Source organism: Fopius arisanus, unplaced genomic scaffold (genome assembly GCF_000806365.1).
Source record: "Fopius arisanus strain USDA-PBARC FA_bdor unplaced genomic scaffold, ASM80636v1 scaffold00053, whole genome shotgun sequence".
NCBI lineage: Eukaryota > Metazoa > Arthropoda > Insecta > Hymenoptera > Braconidae > Fopius > Fopius arisanus.
The window spans coordinates 757,760-769,117 of NW_011887792.1; the positions used below are offsets into that span (position 1 = coordinate 757,760).

At 42.6% G+C, this 11,358-nt stretch overlaps 1 protein-coding gene across 3 annotated transcripts; it reads right to left on the minus strand.

Annotated features, from left to right (window-relative positions):
• Positions 1–3,719: 3,719 nt before the first annotated feature.
• On the minus strand, positions 3,720–11,259 carry LOC105268104 (vitellogenin). 3 transcript variants are annotated; one of them, XM_011307393.1, is made up of 10 exons: positions 11,189–11,259; positions 10,193–10,908; positions 9,212–10,114; positions 9,036–9,077; positions 8,539–8,948; positions 7,785–8,449; positions 6,033–7,721; positions 5,507–5,931; positions 4,811–5,414; positions 3,720–3,944 (listed from the first exon to the last, which is right to left on the minus strand). In XM_011307393.1, the coding sequence occupies exons 1-9, from the start codon at positions 11,217–11,219 to the stop codon at positions 4,848–4,850; spliced, it is 5,448 nt and encodes a 1,815-aa protein (XP_011305695.1). In that variant the 5' UTR covers positions 11,220–11,259; the 3' UTR covers positions 3,720–3,944; positions 4,811–4,847. The 3 variants fall into 3 exon arrangements, with proteins under 3 accessions (XP_011305695.1, XP_011305696.1, XP_011305694.1); XM_011307394.1 differs by lacking the exon at positions 3,720–3,944 and adding an exon at positions 3,974–4,368; XM_011307392.1 differs by lacking the exon at positions 3,720–3,944 and having other exon boundaries at positions 4,761–5,414.
• Between the last annotated feature and the right edge of the window lie 99 nt (positions 11,260–11,358).

An 11,358-nucleotide genomic window follows, 5' to 3' on the forward strand; every position in this document is an offset into this window, starting at 1 on the left:
TCCATTTAAATATATATTGCAATTATTTTCCATCGGAATTATCATTTTAAGTTGAACTCAAGATTACGATGGCAATCACCGAAATGAAAAAAATATTGGCTAAAAAATTCCTTGAATTCTTGGTTATCGGGGACAAATATAAAATCCCCTTGCACACAAATTTCTATCTGTACCGCGGGTCCGATGCCGGTGAGAATCGCCATGGAACACATACAACAATGCAATTATATGGTCAGAATGTCACTATCGGCTGGTGCAGTCCGTTCGTCATGCAACAGCTTGAAAGCCAACGTTGTTCAATTCTACCACCCCTCTGTTACCAAATCCCATTTCACATGTCCACCATACACGTACGTATTAACCTATTCAATTTCACCTTTACCCCGTGAATTTGATAGTACCGAGTGTCCTTTGTACCATTGACTAATTCATCAATTGGTCGAGAATCAGCGCTTTGGTGATTAAATATTGGGGGACTCCAATGTGTAGTCGATGAGAGACTATAATTAGACGAATTCAGTAATCAATTTTAATTATGGGAGTCAAAAAGAGTCAGATCCTAGTGTTTGCGATAAACGTCTGAAAATTAAATAGATCAATCTCTCCATTTTAATGAGCACTATTTCCAAAATTCAGTACGTGTCGTGCTTATCGAGTACACATGACACAGAACAGGAGAAAACTCATTGAGTCCTGGATGCTGGGAGAGGGGGATGAGGGTTACAAACAGAGCTGTCAGACGTCAAGTCAGAGTTCGAACGTCGACAGCATTGCATCCATGTAAACGTGAGACAGAAGTAGTTCACTGTGGGAGGTTAATGAATCTCCGTGCTTGGGGTTGCTAATCAACTCCGGGAATACGTCCTGACGAGTCAGGAGTTGTCCTTGATTACTCACTACCTGGACAAAGGGGAACGGGACGGTAGAAAATTCCAGGATTGGTAGCACGTCACGTTTTATCACTCGAAAACGCTCACTGCACTGCAGATCAATCACTAAATTTTCCCTCGGAGTGAATTCCATGCATTATGTTAAAAAGACACCATTCAAACGCCAACTAGATCTTAGAACTAATTCCCATTCAATTTTTCGTTATTTCAAGGCACTAGGATTTTTATACGATTCACAAATTCGAAAATTCTAATTGGCAGACTGACCGCGGTATACTGGATTTTACAACAAAAATGGAATCAGGGTACGGCTTTTGATTTCGTCCTCTATTGGAGGATTAGAAAGTTGACTGGAATGGAAATCGGCTTATGGACTTTCTTCATATTCAGATGCACTGCTGATAAAAGCACCCTCAGAAGAAGCTTTTTCAACTGCCAAAGTAGACCAGAGATCGCTATCTCTACAGATTCCGGATACTCTCTACTCGCCTCAGCCAATGATCTCATATTTCAGTCAGTTTCAGCTCAGTTTTCTTCCAGTTCTGAATGAATTACTGAACCTTCTGAAAAGACATTGCCTAAGCCCTTTGACTCGCTCCAATCAGGATGGGAATCATCGGAAATTCGGTGTCGATCAAAAGGTTAAAAGCTCGCGCTTCTGATTCGCATCTGAGAATGTTTGCCCCTTCTGCTCGAGGTTTTATTTGAATTGGTATGGGCTGGGTGTTCCGTGAAAGGCTGGCAGAAGAGAGTTTCTTCAGTGAATGCTGCGGACTCGTAAAAATTCCCCTCGAGTTCACGCAATCTATCAAATACCGCAAAGTTTTTCGTATACTCCAGCTGATTAAATGTTCGAACGTTTCCAAAAACTCATGGCAAGACGGTTGTGTCGCAATAAGAATGAGGGATAAAATAATTGTTCAAATCTCGTCAATTATCATGTAATGATAATTTTTCATGAGAGCTATTGACCGCGCAATGTGTCACTTGCATGAGTCCTAATAAATGCTGTAGCGTAATCAAAAATTGGCTGTAACAAAATCATTGGATAAAGGAATAACCATTCCCCATTACGGGCTCTTCGATTTCTTTTTCCCCAACGAATTAATTTCCCTTCGAGGAAACGACTCGGCAAAATTAATGATATCATCTCAGCCCCTGCTGTCCCACTCAAGTCGTGGTATCATTTCTTATTCGTCTGAGCAGAATTCAACAACTGGTCTGTTGGAAAGCCAATAACGCAGTGAGCTTTCCTGATATCCATCATCTCTCAACCGTTACCTCGGGTGTAATAAGGACAATGATCGATAGCAATTAGCTATATCTCGCTGTGCGCCCTCCGTAGATTCCGGGCATTCCAATGGGCAAATTCCCGGGGTGAATAATTGTCGACGTGACTGGACAGAAGCTTCGAAGATCGTGCGAAATTTTTTTTTAATTCAATCTGATGGAAGCAATGATTCATTGTTATCGCACCTCTTGAAGTATTTTTTTGCAGTGTTTCACAATAGTCTGGAGATTTCACGGGTAAATAATTGGAAAATTGCCGCATTTTTTAAAAATCCTTCATCACACCTGATTATTTTAATTAATGAGAACAACAAGATCTTAAACCAGATATTCGTCGGTTATTGGTTTGTAGAGAATGAAGTCATACTGTAGTCAATTGATAACACAACCGAGAAACCTAAATTTATCAATTCTAAACACAAATATTCAATCAGACCATCGCTATCTGGACGGATGTAAATTGGAATTTGTATTGATTCAGTGCAAGGGACCACATTAAACAAATATTTGGTCTGGTCAGTGCTAGCGGATATACGAGTCTGAAATTGGAGGACTCTCGCATGTGTTTGAACTGCAAACATGCATTAATGAAATTGAATTATATTACTATGAATGATGAAAAATATGCATTCAATATCCCATAGCCAAATATCCATTCAATATCCCAAGCCGTACAGCAATTAAATTTATCAACAAAAACATACGATCAAGTCCACCTGAATGATCACTACCCAAAGGTAATAATCCCTTTTGTCTCTCTGCTCGCTCAACCACAAGTTATCCCCACGATTTCCGTCTGTCGACTTCAGCTAGTGCAACTCGTTACTCCACCCCAACCCCTCGTACATTTACTCGACTCCCTCTGCACACAGAATTTTCCCTTCGTCAGGATGTGCATCTTCACAGCAGAAACAGGGGAAGTATCTAACGCAAAATTCCGCCAAAATATTTCCCCGCGTGAAAAATTTTACACCTCGTAAAAATATCATACCATCTCGTCATGTTAAATTTCGGAAAGTATTTACGTGAAAAGACTAACACAAATTTTACACAGGCATTTTTAGACAATGAAAATCTAAACCCCGAATCAAAGAATGAATTTCAATGATGAGGAGAATTTTAGGGTCCACATAATTCATGAGAAACTCAACTTTCTGCTTTCGGCGGAACAAACCCCGGAATCGTTACGGGATATTAAGTGGATTAAGCCCTGAAGAGAGAATAATTACGGAAGTGAACAAGTTCTCCAAGCCGCATATCTCCCACAGGTCCACACAGAGTGTATTTAAGGGGCCAAGTGAGGGCACACGAGTGTTCCAGTCACGTACGTATCCTCTAAATTATCCTGGCACAATGCACAAATAACTGCGCGGTCTGCCGCTAGCCCTCGGCCCTAATTCGATACATTCAACTATGAAACCGCGCTACGTTGTGGCATCGTAGGTACAGACGATGCATTTTCTATCCGAAGAAATGTCCTCCACTCACTCGAAATATCCCAGCAACCATTAGAGAATTATTCAAATTAAATCTGAATCGTCCGAGTACCTCAATTTTCATCCTATTGAGATTTTCATTTTTATTTCAGTAAAGTCCATTCTTCAATAAAAATCGACAAGGGAATTGATGCTCCTGTAATCCCTTCTGTACAGTCTGCACCGCTGTCTGACGGCAGCTGCTTTCCTATTCAGAAAATTGAGCTTCCATTGTTTCTGAATCGTTGCTTCTTCATGGTTAACTGTAGGAATCCAATCTTTCGGGTATCTGAAACAATTTGAACCCTCTCGGTATTCAAATCCCATTGCAGTGTAGTCAGTAGAATTGTGTGTAACTCTCGAATGTCTTTGAACAGATCTGTCTTTCACTTCACTTACTCTGATTTTCAATTGAAATTCGCAAGTACAACTGTGAATCACTCACATTTGGTATCGAGATTCCCTCGTAAATCGAATTTACCAATCGCGAATTAAAAAATTTCATCCGACTAATTTTCGAATAGAAGAAAATGTGAAATATTATTTATTTGGGGGAAGACCATGGAACTGTGTATAACAGAGATACTCAATGGAATCAATGATTCCATTTACCCATGAATCGTACTGCATTGCCCTCGTCCGATGAAAGCTTCTACCAATTAGCAGCAAAAAAATCAGAGCTGCATTGGAAAATGTGCCCTCGTCCGCAGGTCCTAGATTTTCGTGATAATAGAGCGTTCGTTATATCCCCTCTGTAGGTTTTAGTTTGTATTGTGCCTTGACTATCTCGAAATACGAAACAATTGTGAATAGTTGGGGTGAAATTGCGAGGGCACCGCTTGCGCAGCAAAACATTCATTTAACTTGATCGTTGTGGTTGCGGAACTAGTGAAAAATTACCTACAAATTTCTCAGATCAATTAAACTCTCGAATAGTCCGAATTAAGTTCTAACCGTCTGCTTTTTTCAAATTCTCTTTCATTTCCTGAATTAAATATGAAAAAAAATGGTGAAAATAGTCATGAAGAATTTTTCTTGAAAAAATTCCAATCGAGTATATTCGTTTTTAAAATGGAATTTGAACAGAACTAATAGAAGTCTTGAAGAATATTCAATACGATTTGTTTTATTTTTCGGATTCACGCCAAGTTGTACCTTTTTTGTTGGAGCTGTTGATTAGGATTGGCGAGCATTAGGCAGCTGGCGAGCAATGTTGAGCGATTTGGAGTTTCAACTTCATCGATGGTGGCTTCTGGCTAAGATCAGGATTAGCACCCTTGCGAATTCGATCCGACATGCGCTTAGCTGATTCCCCATTGGGCAGACAGTAGACAGGAAATAGGACGGTCTTAACGCGAACTGGTTCAGCTCCTGGTGCGCAAGTTGGCAGTGGCCTGAGAGAGAAGCACGTGGTGTCACCAACGGGCACCACTTTTGTTTTAAACATCATACTGAGTTTTTTGCTGTATCTACTGCTGAATGGGTCAGATGATCCCCATTTTCCGTGGTGGTTTGGTCGTCCCGCTTCGCGATCACTTACAACATCGGTGAGACGTGGCTTGTCAACGGGAAGCGATTTCTCCATCTCACGAACTCCTTTTGAGCTCGATTGGCATTCCTTCTCTGGGAGGACGTAAAGGGACGCGAAGTCCTGGGGTTTTGGACTCAGACGGTTGTGTGGGGTCAATAAGTCGTTCGATGACTCACTGTCGAAGTTTCCGCAGAGACCGCGGACAGAGTCTCGGTATTTGTCGTCCATCTGGTAATCGAGTCGGGAAATGAATTCTCTTTGCTTGTCAAATAACTAGAAGAGACTTTGGGTTTTTAAATTATAGGACAATAAATTCATACCTCGATCAGCGTACGGCGTCCGTCGAATATGATCTTGAGTCCATACTTCTCGCTTTCGATGGAAACAGCTTCACCAGGCAATTTTACGATCACGAGCTCATCATCCTCTCCTTCTTTAATAAGATATTCGTTGCTGGACCAATCGATCATTTTACGATTGATCTTCACCATAATTTCAGAATTAGGCTTCGTCATTTGAATTTCTTCAGACCCCAAGGTCACAGAGATCTCACGTTTTGAATCGTCTGATTCGTCCTTGCGGATGGTGATGCTAGTCTGTTTATCTGATTCGATCGCGGGCTTTGAAAGTTTAGATTCCTGCTCGGGTACTGATGTCACTGCTATGCACCAACACTTGGACAGCTCCAAGGGGTATTCGAGACCGTCGAAAGTGGTGACGAAGTCCTTCTCAATCAGGCAAACGTCTGAATATCCCGGATAATTTTGATTCATTAGTCTTGGGTTGCTTCGAAGCAGAACATTCCAAATAAGACACAATTGCACAATGGCAGAACTATGTACTTACCTTCAGGTGGTATACTCTTATGAACTGACCCCCGTCTTCCGATTTTCTTGATATATCCACTGCCGTAGGTGGCATCGCTTTCAAGAAGCATCATTGGAAGAATACCTGGAATTAGCTCCGTGGAAGCCGTGTAATCTAGACCCATCATGGGAGCCTTGAGGTCTAATCGAAGCTTTTTGGTGCCAGGCTCAATGCTCCCGTCAAGTCGCACATACCTCTCGTTCCTCTCATCCTCAGAATTTGTCTGGCTTTCAAAATTACTCACGAGTTGATGAAGCGCTTTGCTATTTCCAATGAGACGCTTCATGTTCTTAGGATGCTTCTCCCACTTATCCATTTCTTCATCAGCTTCATGAACAATTATAGTAGCCCTATCCATCAAAGTTTTCGGTATTCCCATACTCTCGTACATCTTCTTGTTCTTGTGTATCGCTTCCTGGAACTCCTTACTCTGCCACTGACGGGCATGCAATACACTCTGCACTCCGGATTTACAACTGATTCCAATACCAATCTTAATGTCCATTCCTCTCTGTAACTTCTCGCTTTCCATCATCTCGGGTTCAAACGGAGGGACAGCAGGACTTGATCCCTGAGCTGTAGCACAAGCCTCCCAAGCCTTTTGGGTACCACCAGAACGCATATACACTAGGGCCTTAAACTTCTCATTAATTTTGCTCGTGGCGAGAGCAGTTGTCATGATGTAATTCATTTTGTCTTCTCCTGGCAATTCGAGGGCGATATCAACGGCCACAGCATCAGCCGCTGGCAATTCCTTGAGGGCCTCCTTCATCATTTCTCTTTTTCTGAATGGACTTGCTAGATCTTTATCCAAGGGCTCGATGATCTCCGGTTTTGACATCCAACGGTGAGACATCTCGGATGAATTGTCAGATAGTTCATTCTTGCTCATGGTGTCCCAGCCGACCACGAAGTTGATCTCTGGATCGCTTGAAGGACTCGGGATGCTGAGAACATCGATTGAATAAGGCTCGACTTTCCTGTCTACCATTGGAAACAATACGTTCTGCCATATTGTGTCAAGATCGGTCATCTTCTCTAAGACACTGGAAGATTCTCCGGATTTGGTCTCAGTGATCTTAAACGACAGTCCTCGTTTCTCCGAACCGATTATTGTCATGGATTGCTCTTCCTCATCCTTCTTCATAATCATCATTCCCGGATTCCCCATAGAAGCGGTCGGCTTGAGGTCTTCAATATTCTTACGAGCTGTAAAGGGCATCGCACTCCAGTGCACCATTTTTACCGCTTTATTCTTGTTCATAGGCATGAGTTTCATGCGGATCTCTTTCTTGGCTACATCGCAATTGACTTTGGCGCTCATTGGGATGTGGAAGTGGATATTCTTGTCCGTTCCTGTGACATACTGAGTACCGTCGAACGGAGTTACGAACCCAAAGCGTGATTGACCTTTTTGGGAGATGACCATGCGAATATCCATGGCAGCAATCATTTTATCAAGTTTACTAGCTGATCCTATTGGTAAGTCTGAGCCCGTTGATATCTTCATCTTTCCAGAGAGCTGGCGCAAGCGGGGCATCTGGAATTCGCCGGTGAAGGGAAGACCTGTAGCTAACGGGAAACCGACTGCGACCTCAAAATTTTGGAGGCTCATCATGTTGAAGCTTTTGCCTGACTTCAACGATTTAGCAGCAAGTCTGATGTATTCTAAAAATTCCCATCAGCATCAGAAGTTGCGAAAACATTTGAAAGAAATATATGGACATTTACCTTCGGGAATGGGATTAAGCATGTCTTCGCCCATGACAAAGTACGAGCTGCTGTACATATCCCTGGACAGGAAGAACATTTCGAATTTGTCTTTCTTTTTTCCTTCAATGTCTAGCATCTCAACAACCGCTTCAGTCGGACTCTTCCCCTTCATCTTCATTGGGTGATCCTTCTTCTCGTCTATGAAATTCTTCAACAAACGCTTCATGTTCTTGTAAAAGTCCTTCACACTGGACACCATTATACCAGTCTCGTCTTTAGGAACTTTGATACCACCATAACTTGCATCGAATGCTTTGTAAATACCCTGAGGCATAGCACTGTCCTCACCGTAGATCCACGATATCTGACCTGCATAGCCGATGCTCATCTCTTTCAAATAGTTATCCATAATTACTGCGGTTGAATACTCAAGCCCGTACATCTCAGGTGTCAAAAAAGCGCGTGCAGCGCGCGCATCACGAGCGAACTCTTCGTTTTCTTTAATTTCTGAATCAGATCCACCTTCGATCAGAGATTTAACAATTGAGTTTACATGTTTGCTGACATCATAATTAGTGAACTGAGCCATGCGCTGAAGCATCGCAAGAGGAGGCTTGGTTTTCATCGCTAGGAAAACAGCAAGACCACGGACTTTGAAAGATTCTCCGGTGTTCTGGTAAATTCTAACGACAAGATAATAACAGAAATGGATAACTCAAATTCTCCACAAATCTTCTGTTAAATATCTAATTCGAAGTAAATCTTTATTCACCTGTAGGCAAGACCTCGAACAACCTTAGGTCGATCATCAGCTAATTTATCCAAGGCAAGAACCATCATCTGCCTCTGATAAACAGTGGATGGCTTCTTGCCTTCTAAATACGGCTCAAAAACTGCAAGGGTTCTGGGGTGAGCCACGTTGCCGAGAGCGCGGATGTACACGGTGGCACGAGGGCTGTTCTCCTCAATTCCTTGCTCCATTTTCTCAATTAAATAAGGCAAATAATCACGCAATAAAGCGTTATTACTCTTTGGAATGAAATTTCCGAAAACGTGGACTGGGAAACGATTGTGAACGGCGAGTTGGTTAACTTGAGCGTATCGAAGTAATTCGGTGAAAGCAAGAATCGCAGCTGTAGAGACAGCATCGTCCTTCAGAGCTTCCTGGATTGATGCTCCCTTCTACAAATCAGGGGAAAAAAACAATTTGACGAATGCATTCTGTTGATGATGTTGATATCACCCGTTCGAACGTTTAGAATCACTCACCGAGTTGTCCTTTCTCTGGGACTCCAACGCAGCAGCCATTTTCTGCAGACAGAGTAAGCATACATCAATTTTTATGATTGGATCTCTTAACACTCATCTCTTAACACCCATCTCTTAACAAAATATTCAATAGAAAGATCCAGGACATTCCATAAACAATTATTATTTCTACTTACGAAGAAAGCGTCGAGATATTCAGGCGTCGGTTCCTTGGAAGTTTTCGGTAGAGTGGATACAACATTCATCACCTCTAGAGCATCGAGCAGCCTCTCCTGAATCAATTCAATTATCATGACGAGGGCAGGCCCAGTACCGGCGCTGGTCATGGCATCTCTGAAGACCTTCCTGGCATTTATCATGATCATCTGTTGCTGGTCGTTCTCATCAGTGTTCTTAGAGTGGTCATAAAGCTCCTTCTTTACCACTCTCAGCTGGTCAATATTCATTGTTTTCAGGATACCCACGAGAATTGTGAATTTTTCGAGTGTCTGCTCCTCAGGTATTGCACTGGGGTCATCCAAATCGCTTGCGATTTCATTGGCGAGTTTTTTAGTCTTGTCCACAATGTCAACGCTATCAAAGCTTGAAACAGCCTTTCCTTTGTTGGCAATGAAGAGAGGAAGAATCGGATACTGGGGTGGCTGCGACAATGTCGGTTTCGGTTGCAGGTTGGGCTTCATGTCAGCATTCAAATCATCTTCATCAGATCCGGAGTCACTGGAGTCGTCGAAATGATTTTTGTGGAGGCTCTCCTCGCTGGTGGTTTCTACTTCAACTTCTAGGTTCTTCCAACTCGAACTCATCGTCGGCTTCCCGGGCATGCGATCCTCTCCTTCTGGAGAGAACGGCTGCTCATAGGTGTACGCTAAATTTCCGACGGATTCAGGGTTTGACGGGACTGGCCAGGGATTCGATTTAGGTTGTACGTGAGAGAGAGTTAGGTTCACTCTGCTCATAACAACTGAGCTCTTGCTATCAGGAACAGTTGGACTCATAATGACTTTTTCAGTCGTCACCGATGAGTGCAAGGTAAAGGCCGTGAGAGTGCCGGTCAATGTCATCTCACTGATCGAAGATTTCTGTAAAAACATGCGTCAATTCATAAAAATATCATCTAACTTATGGTTGTCTATCTGAGGTGACGTACAAAGACTTACAGAGAAGAATTCTCCTTTCTTATTGCTAGCAGGTTCAAAGTCGAAGTTCCCAGGCATTCCGAAGTGGACAGCAACCCGTTGTTTACATTTCTCATAATCCATCGTTTTCATTATCTCAATTAATTCACCTTCTGATTTGAACTGTTTACCAGGTATATGTTGAAGCATCAGCTCAGCCACCGGTCTAGGGAGTGAATTAATATCATAGAGGACCTCGCAGTTACCCCCAACAGAGTCCTCCATGGTCTTGAACATGGCATTGATAATTTTGTCAGAGGGTGGTTGATTGCTGACGGAGGATCTCATGTTTTCACCCTGAGTATCAATTTGAAGCTGACTGATCACACTCTTATGGATGTTCACTTCCCAAGTGGGTACATCCTTATCGAACATCAGCTCCTTGATGATACCATTCTCCACCTTGATACCGAAGGACTTGCGTGAGGTGGTCAGTGGCATGAACTTCTGATCGCTTTCGGGGATCATCGAATCCCAACCGTGTGGTAGGTGCATGTGAACTGGCGCATATTCAACCTTGGAGAGCTGTGCAAGGAGCATATCTTCGTTCTTAGGTTGAATCTTCAGTGTTGCTCGCATCATCACTCCAGAGTACTGATCGGAGACCTCTGGAAGACCCGTGAGACTTCTACTCTCTAGGGTGTAGTGATACTCATTCTCAGTGTCCCAAGCATTGCTATGGTCAGCACTCGCGGCTCCTACAACGGAAATTTTCTAGCGTGCATCCTTATAATTATATTATACTTATGAATTTATTTTAATCTCGTGGGGCCATAACGGAATTCCGCGCAATGGGCTAGTGTCGTTCGGTATATGCAATTAAAATGGTGGAAACGCCTGCTCATAATATATACATGGCTCACGTGGTTGTGATGGCATCGAATGATGGGCATGACTAGGACCATGGAGATGACAAATGATCGGAGAACACCTGATCTCCCATCCAATTCCGTTTCGATAATGAAAATAATTACTTACCGAGGAGCAAAGCCAATGTTAACGCCCACATGTCGGCGGCTTCAATGCAACAACTAGAGTGCAATAATTTGATCGCATCACATATTTAAACGAATTCAATATGCTTAATCAGCATGATCTGTATGAACCTAGGGGCACGGACGTGAATCGTCATCTACAGATTCATTTAA

Excerpts from the sequence above, each read along its gene's own strand:
- LOC105268104 (XM_011307393.1), bottom strand. The coding sequence starts at position 11,219 with ATGTGGGCGTTAACATTGGCTTTGCTCCTCG. Across the intron at positions 9,078-9,211 it reads AATATCTCGACGCTTTCTTC|AAAATGGCTGCTGCGTTGGA; the intron begins GTAAGTAGAAAT and ends CTCTGTCTGCAG. Across the intron at positions 8,450-8,538 it reads GTTCGAGGTCTTGCCTACAG|AATTTACCAGAACACCGGAG; the intron begins GTGAATAAAGAT and ends TCTTGTCGTTAG.